Source organism: Urtica dioica, chromosome 8 (genome assembly GCF_054948205.1).
Source record: "Urtica dioica subsp. dioica isolate 48M chromosome 8, U.dioica_male_clone48M_v1_H2, whole genome shotgun sequence".
NCBI lineage: Eukaryota > Viridiplantae > Streptophyta > Magnoliopsida > Rosales > Urticaceae > Urtica > Urtica dioica.
The window spans coordinates 41,025,318-41,050,927 of NC_142763.1; the positions used below are offsets into that span (position 1 = coordinate 41,025,318).

The 25,610-nt window shown below is 38.4% G+C and overlaps 1 protein-coding gene across 1 annotated transcript; it reads right to left on the reverse strand.

The window, feature by feature from the left end:
* Positions 1 to 1,044: 1,044 nt before the first annotated feature.
* On the reverse strand, positions 1,045 to 3,140 carry LOC149389833 (putative galacturonosyltransferase-like 7). The gene has a single exon (XM_089623208.1). The coding sequence runs from the start codon at positions 2,492 to 2,494 to the stop codon at positions 1,433 to 1,435; it is 1,062 nt and encodes a 353-aa protein (XP_089479334.1). The 5' UTR covers positions 2,495 to 3,140; the 3' UTR covers positions 1,045 to 1,432.
* Positions 3,141 to 25,610: the final 22,470 nt, after the last annotated feature.

A 25,610-nucleotide genomic window follows, 5' to 3' on the forward strand; every position in this document is an offset into this window, starting at 1 on the left:
AAGAATTGAAAGTGAAAAAAATACAATCATGAATAGAGCATTGCTAAATAGGCCATTTTCTTGCAATTTTAAGGAGGAGAAATAAAATTATTGAAGCGGTTTTGATTCCATGAACTAGTGAAAAGGTGTAAACAACTGGCCACGTGTGAATCCGCCGGAACACAAGGAAACGGTCCTCAAAACCAAACCAAACACTTTCTCTTTCTAATTTCCCAAAACAACCATTTGGCTTCATCATTAATCTTCTTATACTTGTTGGTACGTAAATGTACCACTTTGTTGGTACACTACACATACAAGCTATTAAATCATTTTTAATTATTGATTTAAGCCTGTCCAGATCATCCAATTCTTTAAAATCGCAAAATTAAATTAAATAACTTATATTGCCAATTGGCACCCAAAGTGCACTAAGAGACAGATATGCCAAGAACAAGAAAGTTAGCTCACAAACCTTTTGCCGATGCCGCCGATGCAAAATTGTTTTCACTCTTACACTTCACACACGCACAGATACAAACATACATAAAAATCAATCGATAAATCTTCTTTATATCATACAAGTCAGAAAAAAAAAATACTCAATAAGGGATAGATTCGTGCAATGCTAAATTTAGGCACTGATCGCAGCTGGCAAAAAAGAAGACACTTTTTTTTTGTTTTGGGAAACATATCCACATTGCATTGCATCCGATAAGAACCACTGCCTAATATTTAGTTAAAAGGAACCCACTTTCTAATTTGAAAAAATACGTATAAGGGAAATAAAATCGAAAGATAGACTCATAGCTTATCATCAAATTATACACGTAGGCCATTCATAAACACTGGTTTGGCCTACCAAAAGGAAAAGCCATTTTAGGGTCAGTTGGGGAAAAGAGGGAAAAAAACAAAATTACCAAATTGCAAACCCATATGATATACCTCCTCCAATTTCATATCGTAATTAAATGGTACTCAAAAGTGCAGTTTAGACATTTCAGTGCAGCCCAGTGACATGACACCCATATTATTATTGTCTTCCTCTACCACTGAAAAAAAAAATATCATAACCTCCCATTTATTTACTTATTTTCTTTCGGAGCTATTACAATTTACAATAAGAACAGTGAACTGTGTAACAATCAATAATAAATAACAAAAATCAAGCTGAATCTGTCTTTTTGTTTTCTTCATTTTATTTGCAGATGAAAGGAATGCTAAAAAGAAGAAAAAAAAATAGAATACAAATGACCTCCTTGACAGAACGAGGAGAACAATACTAATAATAATAATAATTTAATATTAAAAAAAATACCAAAACAAAACAAAAAAAAATAAAAAAATATTAAATCTTCTCATATAGTCACAGTCACAGACGAAATAATGAGGCAAAAAAAGAAAAAGAAAAAACAAATTTACCGATCACCATGCATGTTGAATGAATCCATCATCAGACGGAGTGTCCGTAGAGGTCATATGGGGCCCAGAGGGAGTCAAGCGGGCAGGGCGTTCGGGTATCCAATCGGATCCAGGGTTTACCCGAGCCGGACCAATGCAAGAGACTCACCGGCCCGGGATGGAGGTCCCGGCAACTCCCCCTCACATTATCCCCTCCCAGCCCGTGCTGGTTCCACCTGTGCTCGATGGGCGCCACGTGTCCCGCGAACACCAGCAGGAACGGCGGCAATGAGCCGAGCTCGTAGATCCTGTCCCTCCTCTGCACCTCCATCCACTTCTCGATTCGCTCCGTGAACCCCACGCGCCTCCACCGCTCCAGATCCATCACCATCACGCCCGTGTTGAAGTAACAGGGCCTCCGGCCCAAGAACGCCGCCGAGTGGGCCGGGTCGCCCCAAAACCGGGGAGTGAAGTACTTGGTGAAGTTCGCGTGGCAATACTCCGGCGCTCCGATTGTTCTTGACCCCAGGCTGGTCCGCCATAGCTTCGAGATGTCGTCCACCACGATCAGATCGGAGTCCAGGTAAATCACTCTCTTCACGCACGATTCCAGAATATGGGGCAAGTAATTCCTGGCGTAGTTGAGAGGCTGTTCCAGGGCTTGTCTCACGGAGGTTGAGATTAGGTTTTTTACCGTGTTTGGGTTGAATGTGTAGACTTGGATGTTTGTGTTCGGGAAGATCGAGCGGACTAGGGTTTCGAGATCGGCGCTCTCCGTGGAAGACACGACGAAGTGGAAGAAGATGTTTTCGGGGCACTGGGAGTGCTGGAGTACGGAATGGACGGCGGCGATTGACCCGCGGAGGTAATCGACGTCGAGAGTGATTGCCACGTGGACGAGGTCGGGGTCGCAGACTCCGGCGGAGAAGCGGCGGCCGGAGCGGCAAGATTCGGCGTTCTGGTACGGCGGAGATCGGCGGAACGAGAGGCGGTCCGGCGAGAGGTGGGAGGACCGGATCGCCTCTGCTGGAGGGAACGACTGCAGCGACGGCGACAGGACGACGAGGACCATCGCGGCCGAGATTAGCCCCGATAGCCTCGTTATCCACAGCATGATCTTTTAGGGTTTTTCCAAAATGCGAGACGAAAGAGATGATAAGAGTTTGAATTCCGCAATCCTATACGGAATCAGAGGCTTGGCTTCCGTGGGAACGAAGACAGGAATGAGAATGGGAATCGTTCGGAAGAATCCATGGGCGGCGCAGGATAAGTGGCCAGCTGCTAAAGTGCGCCGCCGAAGCGCATTGCTCTCTTCTGAAACCCCTTTCTCAATCTCTCTTTCTGTATCGCTTATCTTCTCCGAGAGTCTCTGTGTGTGTGAGTGTGCTTATGTGAGAGAGGGAGAGAGAGTTTCACGATCGCAAACAATGAAAGTGAGACAAAGAGGAGGGAAGAAGAAGAAGAGAGAAACTGAGAGAGACTCTTCTTTTTCTTTTTTCTTTTCTTCGCGTTTTCCACCATAGAAATGCACGGCCAAATCATTATACCCAATGTTAAAAATAAAAATGGAAATATCAATTTGGATAAGTAAATTTACCTAGAATAAGATGGAAAAAAAAATCTGTTTTTGTTTTTGTTTTCGTTTTTAATTATTATTGTCATTTTTATTAGGGGGTGGAGAGGAGAATATTTTATGTTACACAAATTGCGTATGATATTGGCAGAGCCTTGTAGAAGGAAACAACCTAGCTGTCATTGTCGTTTTCTAGAATTACGATACTTTCGCTAATAATATATTCTTTTAGGGAACTTGATTTATCAACATTAGAAAACTAATGTCTACATTAGACGTACTCCGAAAACAAAGATCTTGGGCATGATAAATATCCAAATCCTTTACACACACAAAAAAAAAAAAAAAAAAAAAAAAAAAAAAAAAAAACCAAATCCTTTATTAACAACCTCTTTCCCATTCTCTTCTCAAAATTCGCTTATTTCAGTTCTCACCCCAAGATGCATTCAAAACCACGCCAAAAATTTTAATTGTGTGAAATCGTTCATTTTCTAATTGATAAATTATACTGTTATCCCCTCAATTATATCACTCGTTACGTTTCACCTGCTCAAATTTAAAATCGTTCTCCACGGACCCTGAAATTTTACATTGTAAAAAACACATTAATATGTCAAATTTTATTGACGGAAGTCGTTACTTTGGTTATGTTTTAAGCACATGAATTGGTATTCGAGTGAAATTATTACAATACACTTCATTGAACTTATGATCCACGTGGTATATAGTGAAAATGACGAAATTGAAAACATTCAATATAAAACAAATTATACAAAAAAAAAAAAAAAACCCTCAAAGAATCTCGTCTTCTTCTCAGAACCAGAGCTTCGGAATCAACAATGGCGAAATCAATGAAAAACTCGAAAACCAACGACGAATGCAGGGCCCAAGAGGATCAAGAAAAAGGCGAGCACGTTGTTGAGAAGAGAGATTGGGAACTAAAAGCTAAAAAAATTAGGATTTCTCTAAGAATGCAAAATCGGAACCGAATCGACACAAATTGCCACTATTAAAGGCCTCCTCTTAACCTTAGAGCTTCGTTCGTCCCTCCACCGAATCGCCAAGCCCTTCCATCAAGCTCTCGTACGCTCTTGTCTACACATTGACCACCCAAACCCAACATCCGATCTCCTTCTTGTCTTCAAAGCCCGCTTCCATCAAGCTTTTTTTTTTCTTTTTTTTTTTTGTTCTGGGTTATTAGATGAAGCTATGAGAAAACAATCAGAAAACTTGAGAAATATCTCAAATAGATATGAACATGATAAGAATCAATGAACACTTGCTGCAAATTGATGACTGCTTAACTTGAGAAAAAATTAAGGCACTCTTTATTTCTTTCATTTTAAAAAATCTATAAATTTTTCAAAAGTGTTGCTGATGGTACGCATGTTATGAAGAATGAACATGTTCAACTTTCATGTGAAGCGCATGACTGCACCAACTTGATTCCCGATTTAAACAAAACGGTATTTGCACATGATTGCATCTGTTGGCTTTGAACTTGGATCTTGTTGTATACGAGACTGAGACATCTTTGATAAAAAAAATATTTAAAAAAATACATGCTCCATTATATTAGAGGGATTTGGGAGGCTATATTTTGATGTATTGTGAACAAGGTTCGCCTTACCGTTACCGTTGTCGTACAAAGACTTCAATTTTGGGGGTAAACCGTTTATCAGAGGGGAAATCGAAGGGCATTCAGACAAAAAAAAAAATCGGTACCGATAGGAAACCACTTACCGTAGAGGAAACCGGCAAAAAATGTAGGAAACCGAGGGGTATTCAGACAAATATTTTGCAAAAATAAACATACTTTTCATAGTGCAAACTTATAAACTTCAAAGTTTATACCGAACACAAAATGAGTTGGGAAACAAAAAGTGCCAGAGCTAGAATATAAATTTATTACAACACGTACGATAAAATACACTAATTATAGGTGGAATGTCTTTGGATTGAGATCTGCGCGGCCCAGATGTGCACCATGGATGACCATCCATCATCATATTATACTGATACCACATCATGGAACTAGAATATGTGCTAATCCACGTACGGAAGTCATAATCGTAGGTCTCCTGGCTAAGACTAATAAGTCGCGAGTACGGACAATATTCGGGCTCCTAACATGTGAAAGGGGTTTGACTTTAGTCACTGTACGTCTCATGTGTGTCCTCCACTACGATTATGAGTATTTTGAGACGGGGATGGAGATGGGGACATAAGGGCAGGAAGAGTAAGACCGGTTCTAGTAAGGTTGTATGATATCGTTTGCAGTGGATAATCAGTCTCAGAGTCGTCGGGTGTAAGTGAGAACAATCCAAAATCAGAAGTCATCATATCAACGTCATTACTAGACGACATTGACATCACATCGTTCATACCTATTTTGTTCCCGTCTTGATTCCCTCCACTTCTCGGAGCAAAAAGGAACAGGTTGAAGGGCTCATCCTCATATCGTTCACTGCCGCCCCCGTATTAAGACCATCCGGCCCTGTATTCTCCCCACCGCTGCCACCCCCGTATTGAAACTTGTCGCTCCTATGTGGTAATGGGTGGCCTAGTTGGTTGTTCCATCTGTTGTCGATGATGTCTATGACCCAACGACGTCTATGAAGCAATTCCAACTGCTTCCACATCTTATGGAACACATAGTACTACAATCCCATGGTCGGATGCACCTCCGAGTCCATTAGTCATAGACATGTGTACTGTACATGGGCTCGAAGATGGTGCACACGTCGTCGACTCCTTGCCAAAAATGGGATTGTAGAGCATTCTTGGCAACCTATTTCCCCTCTCTAGAGGACGACAATCTCAAATCCTCCCACCATTGAGAGGTGAAGAAGTTCATGAGAGGTGGTCTTTTGGCACGAAGACTTCTGAGAGCCAAGTATATGGTAGCGACACTTGTTGCCCCGGGTCTCAAAATTTCACCCGGAATTGTCTCTCTCAACTTGGACAACGCAGAGCTATGATTGTAGACGAATTTGGTCATTTGCCAAGCGGCTTTCACCACGTTATCGACACTGGCCTCTTCCCAATGTCTTCGAACATCAGGTCTAGGCAATGTGTGGCGCATGGGGTCCAATACAAGTTGTACTCTCTCATTATCTTCTTCCCCGAAAACTTGTAATTGGACCCGTTATCGGTGATGATTTGTACGATGTTCGCAGTTCCCACTTGTTCAATCACCTCAGAGAGTATCTCGACGAGGTATTCCACACTTTTGATCTTGTCGGACGCGTCAATTGAGTTCAAGAAGATGGCCGACCCACCACAACACACCATAATATTTATGATGATTAATCTTGTGGAAACATGAATTAAAATTAAAATTTACTTACTTACTTCACCGGAAACATGAATTATGTTCAGGAAGTGATGGTTAAGCGAGAAGAAATTGAAATCTACTTACTTACTTCACATGAAACATGAATCATGTTCAGGAAGTGATGGTCAAGCGACTTATTTGCCGCAACTTACGATTGAATGAAGAATCGGCTGATGGCTTTGGTCAACCTCTTCTTGATCACAGGATGCGATTCGTCAACCCTCATCTGGTGCGCTTTGTCGCTATTGTACAACGACGGTGCGGTCGTAGCAGATCTTCTTAGTTTGGGCGACCCGAAAGATCCACCGGGACCTTCATATTCTTACCGCCGTTGTTTGACGGCTTGTGCTTCTCGAGACCTCCTCATTTGTCGACGGAGTTCTTGATCTTCGTCAGAGTCTCATCTTCCCCCTAGAATTTTCCGGAGGTGGCTCGTATCGACTCACCCAAACTCTTACGTTACTTCTTCTTTTGAGAGTTATCGTAGAGTAACTATCGTATTTCCTCCTTTACTTCAGGAGGAACCTTGTCGCACACCTTCATGCTTTTTGTGTTGTCCATGTTCGCCAAGTTGTTCTTCACACGAGTGATTCCACCACCACCCATGATGTGCTCATAAAATTTGCATTGGCTTGCATTCGATCGTCCTTCCACGGGCTATCAATACTTCCGTGCCAGGTCGGACGTCATACTTCATCATCACAATAATTTCAAATCAACATATTCACCATCACAATCATTCAGAATCAACATAGTCACCATCAGATTAATTTAAAATCAACATATTCACCATCACAATCATCAATTCATCATCATATTCATCATCATCTTCATCTCAAATCAACATATTCATCATCACAATTTGTGAATATGGTTTAGAGAGAGACAAGGAGAGAGAGAGAGAGAGAGAGAGAGAGAGAGAGAGATTTTAAATTATAGATTTAATTTTCTTTAAACAAATAAAAAAAAATGAAAAAGAAAAAAAAAATACATTTTTACCCTTAATTGTTTGACACCGTTATTACAATTCGGAATTTCAAGATTTGTGATGCACAATTTCATATTTGGGTGAGTAAAACGTTACGAGTGATATAGTTTAGGGGGCCACACTATAATTTCTCATTTTCAAATTCATAGGTTCCCAAACTTGCCTATCGTCTCGCTCTCATTCGTCTCATCATTCAACGTCATCTCATCATTCTCCTCATGAAAAACATATATTCAGAGATCATGGACCATAAAATTTCGAAATAAAGTTGAAATTTAGTTCAAAATTTTGAAATAGCTTTCAATATTTCGGAAAATTTTACGAGAATTGCGAGTGTTTCAAAATATATGTTATGATACACTTTAATTCCAAAATACAACTACCCATTGGAAAGTTTTTATGGGTTTTGTTTTTAACGAACGCATCAATATTTTACACCGAAACAAACTTTAGATTACTACAAAACATGCGAAAAGCATAAATTTTTATTAAATATGTGATCAAAACTTACCCATATCAACGAAAACGTGAAGATTTTCAATAACACTTAATAATCTAGATTTTCAAATACAGTTCTATGGATGAAAAAAAAGCGACAATGAAGAAAGAAACTTGATGAATGTAGGTAATTGTGGATGTTTGGTTCATGCCCAAAATCTTATGTCTTATTATGTATTCAATATGTACCTCGAGTTTTGAATGTTGTGTATAAACCACATTGATTTATCAAGTTTCTAATACGGCATACCACATCACAAACGATTTTATAGGTATCGTGCATATATACTCTGATATACGGTAGTAGACTAATTTTATAAGTAACTTGTGTTAAATTTTATTCATATCAATTTATTTGCTCCTAGTATATTGTGCAATTTACTTGTTAAACCGTGCAATATTTTAGCAACAAATAAATTAATATAAATAATATTTAATGTTGAAATTTAGAGAGAGAGAGAGAGTCGAATCTGAGAAATATTCTTCTTGTTATTGATATGAAATTGTATCACCTATTTATAGATATGGTGGATACATTAGACTAGACTAAGTACATGATCAGTGTAATAAATGTGCGTAATAACTACTTCTAGGAAAATAAAGAATAATAAATATACACAGAGAACAAGACATAGGAAATAGAATGAAAAATAAATGCAACACTCTTTCCAAAGTGGGAAGAGTTCCAAGGAACCGGCGGGTTCCAAGATGGTGAGGTCAGTTCAGAGTGAGCTGAGGTGGATTCCGAACTGAGGACGAACTGAATGTGAGACGAGCTGACGAACTGATGGTGAGACGAGCTGACGAACTGAGACTAGTTGACGAACTGATTTTCTACACTCCCCCTCAAGCTTGATTTGGTATGATGAAGAAATCGAGCTTGGATTGCACAGTTCGAAGAGGCTCGTCAATTGGATAGTCATTGAGTTGAACTTTCTCGTGCTTGGTCTCAATGTGAGCTGAGTGCGGACGAGTCTGAGGATGAGCTCGGACGTTACGAGGTTTCTCTGTTGAGATGCGAGCTTCGAGGACTTCGGCTCCATCTTGAGAGCTGAAAACTTCGGCGGGTTGGGCTACAACTTGTGTTGAGAGCTTGATGTGAGAAGAGCTTCGACGAGTCCGAGTTGGAATATGCTTGCTCGGTGATACAAGCTTCCACATGACTACAACTGATTTTCCTCCAAGCATGCCTGTCGCTTTTGCAGGTCTTCGTTCCTAGAGTTGCGTCTTGGAACAGAAGTTGAGTCTTGGAGCTGGTTCATGTTGTTGTGTGGAGTGGTGTTGGAGCTTGACTTGTCCGAGCAGCGTAGAGATCCTTCCACCTTTGACATAGATGGTAGCTTTAAATCATGAGCTCGGCGTCTGAGTGAGAACTTGGCGGGACTAGATCGGATAGTCATTGATCAAGTTCTCCCTCTGACTGAGTGATGAGCTCGTTGGATAAGAGCTTGGTGATGAAGTGAAGAGCTCATTTGGTGAGAGCCCGAATGTGTCGTTCACTTCTGATAGTTATTCTGTTCTCCCCCTGACTATCAGAAGTGGAGAAGAAAGATGATCTCTTGAGAGTGAAGACTTCTTAGTGGCGAGCTCGATGTAGTGGGGAATAATGTCCTGGCCGAAATGACACCAAGTGGATATGTCATCGAAGGGAAGAGGTCACCGGAGTAAGGCTCGGTTAAGAGCTGATTTGGTGACGAGATGATTCGGTGACGAGAAGACTTGGTGATGAGTGCGAGGTCCGGAGAGCTCGGCTTGATGATGAGAGCTCGCTATGGAGAGCTCGAGATGGTGATCTCGTTGTGACGAGGTTGATATGGTGAGCTCGTTGTTGATAGGTGGCAGTGGTGAGCTCATTGTGACGAGGTGGTAGTGGTGAGCTCATTGTGACGAGGTCGAGGTGGTGAGCTCATTGTTACGAGTACGAGGTGGTGAGCTCATTGTTATGAGGTCGAGGTGGTGAGCTCAATGATGTGTGCTCAGTGTGTGCCATTTCCCACTTTGGATAGTCATTGATTCATTTCTCCCCCTGACTATCCAAAGTACATCAATTTAAGCTTTGTGAATTTCTTCGAGTGAGAGGTCACCTAGTGATAGCTCGCCGAGTGAGGGCTCGCTGAGTGAGAGGTCACTAATTGATATGTTTGGTGAGGATGTGACTCAGAGAGGAGATGACTCGATGAAAAGCTGATACGTGGTGATGATGAGACTCGGAATTCTTCACTTGACAAATAGGCTTCACACTGGATACTTTGTTATCAAAGGTGCACCACTTCGGATATGCATTGTTTTGGTTCTCCCCTGACTATCGGAAGTGGGGCGCTATATATATATGGAAATGTTACCTCGTAGTCACTTTTTCAAACAAGACTGAGGTCGAGGTCAAGGTCCAAGTCGAGGTCGAGGTCCAAGACTGAGTGGCGAAGTCGAGGTCGAACTTGGAACGAGAGGCAAAGTCGAGGTCGAGCTTGGGATGAGTGGCGAAGTCGAGGTTGAGCTTGGGACGAGAGGCGAAGTCGAGGTCCTGATTTGCGGAGCTGCGACAGACGTCCATGAATGAGAGATCAGAGAAGACTCGGTCACAGAGGTGGCGCTCGCTCTTGGATCTCTGGCGACGTTGCGGGGTGTCCGCTGTGGATGGCGCCAGAGGTTGTGAAGTTGTCGGAGAACTAGGCTGCAAGAGTGAAGATGTCACCAAGTGGAGATGTCACCGAAGTGAAGAGGTCACCAAAGTAAGGCTCGGTGAAGAGCTGATTTGGCGACGAGAAGAATCGGTGATGAGGAGACTTGATGATGAGACTCGTGCGGATAGGAGGCCGTTTGGAAAAATTAGCCTTTGATGTTTCTGAATTTGGAAGATATGGAAGTGTGAAAGAGCTTTTGGCGTGAGGCCGTGAAATAAGCTCAGAGTTATTTTCCAGAGTATCAACTATACGTGAGTAATGAAATGGATAGAGCTTTTGGTATTGGACCAGGAAATAAGCGCATATAATTGTGTGAGAGTGAAATATGTATTTTGTGTTCCGCCCGACGACGATCACCGTCGGGCGGAGTTGGCGGAAGCTTTGAGGTCGAACTGCTATACTGCTCTGATACCATGTTGAAATTTAGAGAGAGAGAGAGAGTCGAATCTGAGAAATATTCTTCTTGTTATTGATATGAAATTGTATCACCTATTTATAGATATGGTGGATACATTAGACTAGACTAAGTACATGATCAGTGTAATAAATGTGCGTAATAACTACTTCTAGGAAAATAAAGAATAATAAATATACACAGAGAACAAGACATAGGAAATAGAATGAAAAATAAATGCAACACTCTTTCCAAAGTGGGAAGAGTTCCAAGGAACCGGCGGGTTCCAAGATGGTGAGGTCAGTTCGGAGTGAGCTGAGGTGGATTCCGAACTGAGGACGAACTGAATGTGAGACGAGCTGACGAACTGATGGTGAGACGAGCTGACGAACTGAGACTAGTTGACGAACTGATTTTCTACAATATCATATATATATATATATATATATATATATCATTATTTAGTTATATTTAATTAATTATTAAAACATTAGAAATACGATTATTATAAATGATTTTAACAAATTGCGATATTTATGGTGTATTTTTTGTATCTATGTAAATAATAACTTCAAAAGGCATTTTGTTAGTATTTTTAATATTTACAGCTTTTAGAACACATTGTGAGAGAAATACCACAATTTTTAAAACAAATAACGAAAGAGATCGTGATAGGATACCGCAAAGGATACCCCAATCCCATGGGATATTTTAAATATTCCTAACAAAAAACAAATAAAAAATATGTTCTAATTGTGGTATTTTTGCATTTTGTTTTTGTTTCAATTATCCATTTAAACCTTAGAAAGAAAATTTAGTAACTATGTTTTTCTTGCATAGATGAAAAAGAGTAATTTTTTTTTTCTCGTAAAGTGGCACTATTTGCCCAGATTACATGATATATTAGCAGTGAGCGCACGTGATAATATTGGATAAGATTACATAATTTAGAATAAATCATAAGGGAGCATGCATGCTGCAACCCATGGACCTTATACCCAGGACCTCTCAGACAATGTATGTGTGAGATTATCACTAACGACCACCATGAAAAAGAGTCTTCCATTTTACATAAGTTTAATATTTTAATTATTTTACTAAAATATTCAATTCATTTAAACTCAACAAATTCATTTATGTAGTTTACTCTTTCTATCTTTAATTTAATCGTAGATTATTGTCATAATAGTCAATAATATTGAAAAATTTATAAGCAACTAAGCCACATCAAATTTATTGTTTATGGAATAGTCAATGTTTAGTTAATTATAGTCAATTTTTCTCTAATTCTATTATTAATTATATTTAAAAAAAATTAAATTATGGTTTTTCCAAAATAATTCTTGTGATTGTCAATAAGAGGGAGTTATTTAGGAAAAACATTCAATTAATTATTGTTAATAAAATCGGTGGCTAATTAACTATAATTAACTAACTGTTGGCTATTATGCAAATAAGTTTTTATGTGGCTATATACTTATAGAACCCATAATATTATTAATTTTATCTTAAGTTTGAATCTCTGAATATTAAAGTTATATCATATTTTACCTAAATAGTGTTATGGGTTATAAAGCTAAGATGTCGGCCGCTCTCCAAAAATGAAAGAAATGAAGTTTTCAATCCTCTGGTGTTGTCGTTATTTTGAATGCTGAAATTTCGAATTTGGTCCGCTATGTGGTTCCTCGCCACCAGGAGGTTCTTGACTCTTCGAGGTTACTGTCTGCCTAGAGGTAAGCGCCATCTCCATCTCCACCACCACGAACCATCATCAGTCGACACCGCGTCGACACCGCTTTCAATGGAGGGATTATGTTTCTCTTTTCTTTTTATGTGATTTTTTTCTTCAATTGATTAATATACAAATTTGATTTTCGTAGCACCGAATCTTTGATATGAGTTATTTTATTTTCATACTCTAGATATGAATATCGGATTTTGAGAAATAACTTTTTTACGTCATTTGAATAAGTGAATGCATACGCATTTGTTGGTGGTACGTGTTACTTAAAAAGATTGATAATCCACATCACTCGTTAATAGTAAGATTGTGTTTGCGATTCGTTTTTTTTCGTTTAAGATTTTTGAATTTCCGTTGAACTTTCTAGTAACAGTAAGTTATTTATTTATTTATTTTTTCTTTTATCAATACAGTCTCCCAATAAAATAAAAGAAATATAGGTATAACTCTAAAAATCCCTCTATTTACTCTCTCCACTTTTTATTTTTTGCAAACGTAGTCTTGCAGCTATTGGTGTTAGTGAATTTTTTCTTATAATTTAATTGTAGTTTACTAATTTCTCTAAGATTCTCTAAAATATTTAATGATTTTTCGAGTTATAATATTTATTTACTACAAAAAAAAAAAAAAAACACAAAAATCAACCGGTTTAATACTGGATCGTGCTTAAACCCACACATACCCGTTTTGTTGGCAAATTCCCATCTTTGATTATTATTTCCCACCAGTTTTCAATTTTTTTGGTGAATAATTATTAATTACGAAGGCTGAGAAATCTACATCACATTCCTATCAAGAAGGGTTTGGCTTTATCACCACTACATGATAACGTTGAACTAAAAGAAAAGAGCCATCATTCACAAACTACATGTGATTTTCTTCTTCTTAATTCAACAAATGATACTTTTTATAAATAATGATCATGACACATTTTTAACATCCAACTTAATTAAACTCGTTAACTTATCAATCAAATCATATAGGAAGTCATATAAGTTTTATGTGTTAATCTTTTGTAAATAGGCGAAATATGTCTTGAAAATAAATTAAGATAATAAACTTTGTTTGATACACATTGATATTACCTTAATCTTTCTATGGTACATATACATTTGGGTGAGGGCCAAAATAAAATACGAATACTTATATTTTATGACACGAACAATGTCAAATTTGGAATCGATGTTAGAGCTTTCGTAAACTATGATCTTCAATTTCAGAGACTCTGCAACCCATTATTTAGAGAGATGTGAACCTTAGAATAATGTATTGAATTTCTAGGTTTACAAAGAGGAAATCGAATTGGGGAAATCTAAAGCTTTATTCTTGAAAGAGAATCAGAGACAAAAATTTATTTCGATCTATCAAATTGTACAAGACATTGGCTCTTATATAGCCAAGTTACAAAAAAGGAAAACGACTAAAAACAAACAGACTAATCAAATAACAACAAACAAAACAGTCTAAAGAAAAGACTAAACAAATAACAAACGACATACACGCAACAAACTTTTCTTATGTTCCAAGATAAACTTTCTTGAAAGTTCATCTTGGACTGGAGTTGAACATCGGAGAAGACAACTCGTTGGTGAAGATGAAGACAAACAACTCGCTACCAAAGAACTCGAAACAAATGCAAAAAGGTCATTTTAACCCATCATTGTAATCATTCCCCACTCGGAATCGGCGAGTCAAGAAAAGGTCTTTTACCGTCATCAAGAATAGCTTTCACAGACATGTAAAACTCTGATAAAATGCTTTAGGAGAGGCTTGACGATCTCTGGCCTTGAGCAAGAATTTCCCCAAAACTCGTTCGCGAACACGAAGCGACTTTGAACAATCTTCCTCTAAGGCATAGCCGTGAACAACCTTGAATTCCCACACTCTCTTCACTGAGGTGGCGTTGATTCCCTCCCGAGCCCATGACACCAGACCATGGTTGAACCACCAAAAAAGTCTGGATTGTCGGACTGACATCGACATCGGATCGCCACAGCTTTGCAGGCGAGGTAGGAGGAGTAGCAGAGGATCTGGATGGCAATGGCACAACGGGGACTTGACGAAGAAGGGTCTTGATGGATTTGACACGGCGTGACTCGCCGAAGAAAGATTCTTGATAGCACTGACACGGCGGGACTAGCCGGAGAAATATTCCGATGATAAACAAGATCAGTCTGAACTTCGGGAAATGGAACTCCGTTTCGTTCCTACGCTGGATTGAGAGAAGGGAACGCCATATCGTATCTTCACCAAATCGAGAAAATGAGCTCTCCGTCGATGGAACTCCTAATTCTACCATGGATGCACGGGAAAGGTATCGGAATGTGCAACTGAAAAATGAGAGGAAAATAAACTTAGTACCTGGTTTGAGATTTTGTAGCGTCGATCCAATTTCCGTTGAAGTTTATTGATTCGTCATTGAAGAGATGATGATCAGAATTGGGGACAAAACAACAACCTAACCTTTATGAGTTTCCATCTAAGCTTGTATCAGAGTTTTGCCTTTCCATCTGAATCGCCATTGAACATGAAGAGACAGAGAGAAAGAGTGAAAGAGATCAATTCAATCGCTGGGAATCGTGGATGACGAGGGAGATCTTCTGACCTAGAAATTCAAATTCGAAAATATTGCTTAGAACCGTATGATTCGTCTTCATCGATGACGCTTTGTCATTCGCAAGAAGCTTGAAATTGAGAAGGAGAAGAAATCGGAGAACTCATAAAGCACGAAAGATTCGCTCTGATAACATATTGGATTTCTAGGTCTACATAGAAGAAATCGAATTGGGAAATCTGAAGCTTTGTTCTTGAAAGAGAATCAGAGACAAGTTTCTTTCAGTCTATCAAATTTTACAAGACATTGGCTCTTATATAGCCTAGTTACAAAAAAGGAAAATGACTAAAAACAAACAGACTAATCTAATAACAAGAAATGACACAGTCTAAAGAAAAGACTGAAGTAAAGAAAAGACTAAATAAATAACAAACGACGTAAACAGACTTTTCTTATGCTCTAATATATTGAGAATGCCACAAACGAATGTGTAAGTTTGTTTGATAGGTTGCGGATGAACACCACAAAGAATACATTCTTAAGTTTTGAAGTTTCTTTAAGAAACAAAGAGAATTCTCTAACTTTTTAGAAATATATAATAAATATAATCTGCCTTTATTATCCATGAAACCTCATTTAAAAAAAGGAAAATAAAAATGACATTCGAGGTTCCTAGTTGCCCTAACAAAAATGGGCCTAGAAAACATTATTTATGACTAATAACATTAAAATTAAAAGGGTATCTTAGTACCAAACACATATGGGCTTCATTAAGCATGTTAAAGCAAAAAAAAAAAAATAAACTCATTAATAAAACTCTAACTCAACTTATTTTAACTACGAATATACCAAATAAATAGATTAAAAAAACCTCAAGGTGGGTTTGCTTTAACAATGGCCAAACTAATGTGAATTGGCTCTCTTTCGTGCTCGTGACTGTTCACATTCTTCTCTTCTTGGATTACCTTTTTCCCTTGCCCTCATTTTTTATTGTCTCGCGTGCATTGCTTCCGGCTCTAACTTTGTATTTCTTTCATTCATCTTAGCTTAAACTATGAAACTCTTCCTTGAAGTCTTGAACCATAGGATTAGGAATTGGCTCTATGAACCTCCTTTGTTTCCTCCCACTTGGGATCATATCATGCTTTCAATCTTCGAGAAGATTTGCCCTCACATAGCTTAATTCATCAATGGATGTAAATTTGTTGAACTTCTTTGTCTCGTGACTGGGCTTCTACTGGGCTTCTACTCATTTTTCTCTTGGAAATTGGTAGATCTCATTTGTTGACTGTGTATTGTCGGTGATGTTCCCTCAATCATATTTTAAGAGAACTTCCTTTTTCTCAACACCTTCGGCATGATGAACATGTTCCTTCTTCTTCTCCGCGTGGCACGAGTGTTGAAGCTTGCCATAAAAAAGTCTATCATAATATCGCATGTTTTGTCAAAGGACTTTAATCCTTTTCATTTTGTTCAGGACTTTGTGGTCAAATAAATTTTTTCAACTCGATCGACTGTCTTCTTATCTTGCTTGTTATCTTGTGGGTGCGTTTGCAGCTTTTCGTGAAAATTCTACTAGTATTGGCTCGTTACAGACCGCCGCATCATCATTCTCTTCATCTTGACCTAACTTTCAATGGAAGATTTTCTCTCGCAATTCCTGCTCAAACATTCTCCAACCATTTCAAAGCATAGTCTCTAAACTCAATGCTCACGACTTTCACTTTCTTTCTTTCGGAATACTACTCGTGATTGGGGAAAACTCGTCCTCCCTATATAAGTACTTATATGGGTGGTTTCATCCTTGGAAGTATTGAATCTTCATCTTGATGTTGTCGGTGGTGTTGTTGAATTCACAGTTAGGTTGGTCTATCTTCTTATGGTGCGGCGTGCTCCGCTTGATTGAGGCAGACGTTTAAGGCCCTTATTTCTTGACGCATTAATAGTTTAACTTCTCCATAGATCGTTTAAGGCCCTTTTTTATTTCTTTTCAAACTGAAGAATAGTGATGAAAAGGTAAACTAGTGACGTATAAACATATGACCAACGAGAATTAAAAAAACAGTTGCAATTACTTCACAACGCATTGAACCAAAATATATGCACAACACGACGTAACGTAGCCAGATATTCAATCTGAATTGTACAACTCTATATATTTTTTTTTTTTGGCTTTTTTATCTGCCTTCTTTTTTTCTTTTTCTTTCTAGGTTTTGTTTTTGAATTTTTTGTATTTTTTTTAATCCTTTTTTTCAATGTGGAAAGGAAACTTTAAATAAAAAAAATTATGTACGATATCCGATAAAGGAAATAAGGAATACTAAAAGAAGGAAATAAATCCAAAGAAAAAAAAAAAAAAAGGAAACTACGAGATAGGAAACTAGTGATAAAGAAAAGTCAGGAAACTAAAGAAAAGGAAATTTAGAAAGATGGAATAAAAATAAGTAAGGAAAAAAATTTGTATGAGACCGCACAGAAAGTTTTAGGTACTTAAAACAGATTAACTAATTTTGGACAAGGATGAACATCGATTCGATGTATTGGTCGCCTAAATCCGATATTAGAATAACAAATTTGATTGTTTCAATTTTCACCTAAAAAAATTTCGGTAAACTATGAAAAATTAGAGTGACGATTTTTTTTTTTTTTTTTGACTTTTTCAAAAAAATCAAAAAAAGATAGATATAACTTTGTTGAAGTCGATCAGCTCTGATACCAAATGATATGCACCACTCCAACATTGTGATAGTGCTTCGAAACTAGAAGTGTGCATGGTCCGGTCAGATCTAAAATCGAGTTTAAAATCAGTAAAAAAAAAAACTAAACTAGACTGGTCTAAACGGTTTAAAAAAAACTAAACCAGACTGGTCTAAACGGTTTAAAAAAATTAAACCAGACTGGACCAAACTGGTTAAAACGGTTCGGTCCGGTTCAAATTGTTTCAGTCTCTTTAGACTGGTTTAGTCCAGACCTTTTTTTGACCATTTTGGACCGTTTTAGACTGCTAGACCATTTTAAACCGAATCGTTTCATTTTAACCTAGTTTATTTATGTTTATCTTAAATAATAACCGGTCCGGTTGACTTTTAGATTTTTTTAGACCAGACCATTTTAGACCGGAGCATTTTAGACATATTTTTAAATTGATTTTTTTAAATACTAACCAGTCTGGTCCGGTTTAAACCGCGGTTTAAAATTTTTAGACCAGAGCGGACCATTTAATAGTACAAACCGGACCGGTGAAATTTTAAACTGTTTAAAACCAGATCAACCGTCTAAAAAGCAATGGTCCGGTCCGGATTACGGGTTTACCTTTTTTTGCGCCACCCTTTCCAGAACCAATGTTAGTGGCTTCAGAAACAAAGATCTTTAAGTTCGATGGCACTGCGACACAACGTATAGAGAGACGTGACTTTGGAATAATGAGGATGCCATAAATGAACATGTAAGTTATCACTTGATAAGTCGGAGATGGACGCCACAAGGTACACATTGATAATTTCTTAAGTTTCTTTAAAAAAACAAAGAGAATTCTCGCACTTATTATCAAAGACATAATCGGCCTTATTACTCATGGAAGCTCATTTAATAAGAAGATACATACCAAATTTAGAGTTCTTAATTGTCCTAACATAAATGGGCCTAGAAAATATTATTTGAGTCTAATAAAATTAAAAATTAAAGGTTAGCATATATATAGACACTAGCTCTAAAGAAAAGGTTTTGTGAGGTTAGACGGATGTCTATGGTTTAAATAGCAAGAAAAGCTTTACGTAGTATTTTTTGTTTTTATACAAAATTTACGCATTAAAAATGATTTGAAACGAAGTTTATAATGCTCGGATCTGAACCATTAGAAGACTTTATTTTAGGCTTAATCGATTCCATAGTGTATTTTTAGGCCTTAATTGATGCTTTTTGCCGTCGTTGTAAAATGGAACAACTATTTAAGATTTCGGGCGATTTGACCCAATGTCGAACCGAGTGGTCACGCCGGAGTCGGGTATGCAGAACTCGAATATCACGAGTGTCGTTCCTCTAGCTCAAGAACTTTATTCATTTTTCACAGAGACCTTAGAATAAGAAGAAGAAGAATGTAAAGTGGAACAACTATTCAAGACTTCGGGCTGTTCAACCCAAGTCCGAATCGAGTGGCCACGTCCGAGTCGGATATGCAGAACTCAAAAGTCACGAGTGTTGCTCCTCTAGCTTTAGAACGTTTTTTGTATGTCACAGAGACCTGAGAATAATGAGAGGAAAAGAGCTGAAAGGGCGCAGAGGTAGGAGTAACGATATTCGTGTATACTATTTAGGAGATTTAGGGGTCGATAAGAGGAATTTGTGTACGGAGAGTTCTCGACAGAGTTTCAAGACTTTGGAATCGAGTAATTTGTGTTTAGAACAAGTTACCTTTTCCTCATCATGAGGGGATAATTTATAGATGGAGGATGGCTGAACAAACCCTCCTTGAAGAAGGCTTGGTCGGCGACAAGCCTCTCGCTGCGCCCTTTAGGGTGTAGGCGCGTCACACAGGTCGATGAAGGCGACGTGCTCAAGGGTTGGCCTGGCGCGTACACCTCATGATGAAGGGCACGTGCGATTGACATTTGGAGTCGGGTGCGATGGCTATTCCTCATTACACCAAGTCGTAGCACGGCGTGCACGTTCACTACACGTGCAAGCGTGGGCTCGACTTGGGCCCACCTTGAATGAGCTTTTGACTCTTTCGAATTTTTTACGAACGATCGACAACACTAATTAGCCCCCTAAGTTTGTCGTCCAGGGGATCCTGAGCGATGAACTCATAGAATTTTTTCCTACTTCGCGGAAAAATTGGCTTTCTCGAGTCTTCATTATTTAGTCAGCATGTCGATGTGCGCCTCATAGTGTCAGACGACTTTATTTTACCTTGTAGGCAGCTTAACGCATCACTTGGATGTCTTTGGCACCTTTGTAAGCCACGTTGTTGGATTGGACGAGCCGCATAGACATTTTGAATGCATCTCGGAAGACGTCTTTTATCACGCATCGTGAGTGTCTTAAGTGCATCTCAAAAGACTACTTTTGCGCCCCTCGTGGGCAGATTGCATTGTTAATTTTGGAGCAGTTGCTCTTTTCGTTGCCTTGTAAGGTCTTATTGCAGTCTTTGCGCTTTGTGCATGCTTTCATCCCGATGAGCAGTAGCGTATTTTGGGGACACGTGTCTTGGTGTCAAAGTTGGAGAAGTTTTTTTTCACTTGGTAGGACCGTTGGCCCTTGGATGCCATTCATGATGATCAATCAACCTGCGGGTATTAGCTTTTTCCTTAAGTGATTGAATTATTGTTGCATGTTGGATTTTTTGGTGACGCTTGGCGGGTCGCATTTAGCGATTATGTGGACCTGTGGATGTAGCCTTTTGGCATCAAGCTATCATGCGGCTGGTCCTTACTCATGAGCGGTCATGTTGCTTTGACAAGTGCACCACATTTTTGAGTTAGGATTTGTGAGTTGCTCTTAACAACTAAGTGGGATCATGGCTTTCTCCTTTGGCTCAGGACTGTTATGAAGTTTAAGTTATTATTCTTGAGCTAGCATGTTGCCTTGTCAAGCGTGTCGTGCCTTCGGGTTGGGACGAGTTTGGTTGCACTTGGCGATCGTGTGTGCACCTTGTATGGCATATTTGGAGCACAGTGTATGGCGTTTTTAGTGCATTGTGAGAGACGAGTTAACTACATCACGAGGAACGACTTTGGTGCATCGTGAGACACGGCTTGGAGTGTACCGTGTATGGCGTCTTTGGTGTGTTTCGAATAATGGCTTGGAGTACACCGTGTATGGCGTCTTTGTATGTTAGGAATATTGCCCTCTGAAGATAATAAAATAAATATGAATGATTACTAAATTTAATAAGAAGTTTACTTTATCAGCATTATTGAATAGTGAGTTATTTTTTAGTTAGAATCAATAACTATCTTCCTTAGTCTCCATATTAAAATTAATTATATGCTGGGCTTCTAAGTTCGGACGGTGAAGTAAAATTTGGTTGATGATAAATTCAAATGCTAAATCAACTTCTTATGTGGATATAGTGTCACATGCCTAGATAGCTGTATCCAAAATCATATATGTGGAATGCAGGAAGGTTGATCACTTAGTGGGAGCATTCTATATTTTTGGTAAGTGTGCGATCTGGACAGACTTTGGTTGTTGATGTGTCGTTTAAGTACGGTTACTACACATTAACTAGGGTCGCTATGATGGTCACAGTGACATTTAGTCAAAATCATGAAGTGGTCATGGACTTTGGGTTGTATTACCGGGTTCTTCGACTCATTTGTTAAGCCCTACTTGAAGATGCCAGAACACTTATGTCTTGGGAATTCGGGATATGATCTGAGAGGAAAGTGATTCACAGATAATGAATCCAGTCTTCCCGAAGGAAGGTCAATGTTCACTCACCTAAGGGTTGCTTCCGGAACCGATTAATTGTGCACACTTTCGTAGTAAGTACGTACAAAAGAATCTTTTGCTGGGGAAGCAACGATGCTTAGGACTCATATGTATCAAGAAAGGTAAAACAGAATAATTGACCTTTCTCGGTACGAGTTGAACCTAGAGGATTAAGCTCATGAACTGAATATAATTATAGTAATAAGAAGAGTGCAGTCTTGACTCATTTTGTGGAGTGTCACCAAAATTGACGTATTGATTAGGACTTTTTCATCTATTTTTAATTAGATTTGTAGGATCTTCTGTTATTAGGTCCATAGTCCCAGAGTCGGCTCTAATAAAAATGAATAAGAACTCTCAAGTACGTACTTAAACAATGAATCTTATTATTACTTTACCGTTCTTATTCATTTTTATCAGAGCCGACTCGGGGACTATGGATCTAGTAACAGAAGCTCTTACAAATCTGATTAAAAATAGACGAAAAAGTACTAATCGATTTTTCAATCTTGGTGAAATTCTATGTTTTTAAAGTCCTACAATTTTCACCGGAATTGATTTTCAAGTTCTGAATTTCAGATTCCTTCATTTATCATCTCTGAATTTAATTTTTGAAGTTCTAAGTTTTATTTGTATGTATAAAATCAATTTGGGGAAATTGATCTTTCTAGGGTTTCAAAAATTGAAAATCAATTTGAGGCTTTTTCTTTCTCTCGGATTTGGAACGTGATTTTGGGAGATTCAAAGGACTTGCAGCGAGGCCAAATCAATTCAAGGCAATTTTCATTTCTTGGTCGAATTTCAGAATCTGAAATCTAGGGTTTGAGGTGATTCGAAATTGTTGGCTATGAAAGTTGAAGGAATGGTTTGATTCGGTATTCTTGATGGAATTGGCATAAGGAATTATTAGCCTTGATTCTATTGGATTGATAAAATTGAGTGTTTGAATGAAAATTCGACATGAATCTCGACTAATTTCTATTTTTTTAGGGTCGTGTTGCTGCCTTCTTTTCGGGTCTCCTTTTTAAACAAAATATGTGAAATGAGACTTTTGTTTGAGTTATGCTTGGAATATGAAATTGAAACTATTCGATTCATCATTGGTTTCTTTGTTTGGACCGGTTATATGGTTAAGTGAATTGAAGCTTTCGTTTGTTTCTACTTTATTTGAATTAAATATGTGTGTTGAGGATTTTGTTTGATTTTTGAGTGGAATCTAAAATGGATACTTGCCTTATTGGAATTTGACTTGCAAAATTGTGGAGTTTGTTGAACTCGAATATGTAGCTTTGGTGGTTATGTTGTTTTAGATGCTTATCTTACTTGTAAGATCGTTTGTTTATGCACCTTATCTTTCTTTGGTTTGGAATTTGTGAATTCCGTTGAGATTCTAATTTAATTATAGTTTATCAAAATAAGACACTCAACTGAAAAGCGGTATAACGGGTTCACAGTGTGAGTTAATGTCTTGTTGACGAGACTATTAACGCTTAATCTCGACGTATGTGAAATATAACCCTTCTCACTCATTTTATGGTTTGGCCATAATTATATTTTATTTAAAACAAAATATTTACGAAAATGCAACGACACCCGAAACCATTTTTAAAATGTGATGGAATTTCAAATTGGGAGATCTAATATTGAAATAGAAAAGTATTTTCAGTATTATACATATATCCTGTATTTTCGAAAGAAATTATTTTGTCTATCCTGGATAAGCCGTGTACACACATACGGTGTGGATAATGCACCTTTTTCTGATTAGAGGTCTTCCACGAGTTATGGTTGCAGGGTGGCTTTAGAAATAGTACACATTTAAATGTATTAGGGGCATATTTAAATTCTATCATTTACATTTCTGCAATTTACATTTTTGCAAGTTATACTTGTACATGTATGGTGGTGGTTTACACATATAAAAATATTACTATTATAGAGTATAGTATTATTTTTTATGAAAGCTTTTAATTCAAGCCAATACTATAACACCTACTGGGCCTCATGTTCACCCCTACTATCGTTAAATGTTTTGAAGATTCTAATTTGTTTATCTATCAAGTATTTAGAAATTAGTCTTTGGTTTGTAGAAGTTTGTTTATATTTCGAGTTCTATTTCGTTTAACTTTGTATATGTAAAGTAAATAATTGAGTATGCACTATGGGATGTTTTGTAACTATATTAGTCTTTGATAAAACTTGTTTAACAGTGTTTATTATCGTAGTTCACACCCTAATTCTAGGGGAGTAACACGCCGTGCGTGGCATCTTGAATGCACCGTGTGTGATGTCTTTGGTGCGCCGTGTTTGGCATCTTAAATGCGTCGTCTATGGAGTCTTTAGTATGCCTCGAGGTTCTATGATGTGTCGTGTTTGGTGTCTTAAGTACTCCATGTATGGTGTCCTTGGTGCTCTGCGTTAGGCGTTTTAAATTCCCCGTGTATGGCATCTTTGGTGCGTTGTGTTTGCCGTCTTAAATGCGCATCGAGGGACGTCTTAAATGCGCCATGTATGACGTCTATAGTGCGCCGTGTATGGCATCTTTGGTTTGTCATATTTGGCATCCTTGTGCATGCTTTTATCCCAATTGGCAGTAGCGTATTTCAGTGAACATGGCCTATTGTCAAAGTTTGACGAGTCTTTCATACTTAGCAGGAATCTGCTCTTGTATCCTTAGCGATTGTTTCATTTCTCTGGGACGTTTGACATCTTTACGGGTTAGGTCTAATGATTCTCACTTAGTGACGATAAGGGTTCGTGGATGTAGTATTTTGGCATCGAACCATCTTGCGTGCTAAGTCCTTATTCCTGAGCGAGCATGTTTTATTTGCACAGGTGTTGCATGTTTGGGATACGATTAGTATGTCGCGCGTTAGCGATCAAGTGGGTTTATTCCTTTGCTTTTGGCGTAGAACCGTCATGCATTTTGGATCCTTATTCTTGAGCGATCATGTTGTCATTCGGGTTAGGATTTCACTGCTTGATCAATTGTGTCGCATTTGACGACCACGTCATTTCTCGATCATTCGAAAAACTTTAAAGTAGATAGACTTCAACTGAAGTTCCTAGACTTTATTGTATTTTGAAACAAAAATGTAAGACTTTAGCTCGAATGCCTTATTGAATCATTAAAAGAAAGTAATTAAGTGGGGGCATGGTGTATGATCATTGTATTACGATGGCAAGTGTCTTGTGTTTCGTGCATGTCCACATAAGTCTATGTGAAGTCATTGATGTGTTCTTTTGTTGTTGATCATGGCTACGTACCGCTTCGTTAATTAAAATGTGATTGACTCGAGGAGGGATTGTAAGTTTCAATTATGCCTAGGATGAAATCCTCTAGTTTACCTCGATTTGGCTTTTGAGTTGGAAGCATTCCAATGTTAGGTGACCGTGATCTTGGTGGAAATCGCAGTATTTTCCATTTTCACGAGTTGCGGGATCTTTCCTGATTGGTTTCGGGACAATGCAGTTGTCACGCATTAGGGCTAGGATTTGATCCGACGATGTCTTCAACGACATGAATGTCGAGTACTTTACGATGCTTTTTGCAAGTTGCTGTTTCTGTTTCATGGATGGTTGGCCGTTGGTCTAACCACCTTTGTTTCTTTTACTGCTAGAGTCGGTGTACTTGTCTGTGTGCTCGTCTCGATGGTGAGAGCTTGGTCCATTGCCTTTTTGCCCGTTGAGGTAGTCTTCGACTCCCATGTAGCTTTTGGCTCGCGTCATAAGTTCAGATGTGCTCGTTGGGACGCGGTCATGGCTATTGCGTCTCCAGCGTCAAACTGGTCGACTTTGCTAGACTCTTTCGTGAATTGGACGAGATAGTTTCTTAGTGACTCGCCATTCTATTGGGTGATGGAACAGAGATACACTTTGGTTTTCTTTTTAACCATGAACGTAGAGAAACGGGTTAGGAACGTGTCCTTCAGGTTCTTGAAATATGGGAAGCTTCCTAGTCTCAAGAAAGCTTGACACATGGCCCCAAAGGTTAATCTTTGTATAGACATCCAGGTCTCGTAGCGCTGGATG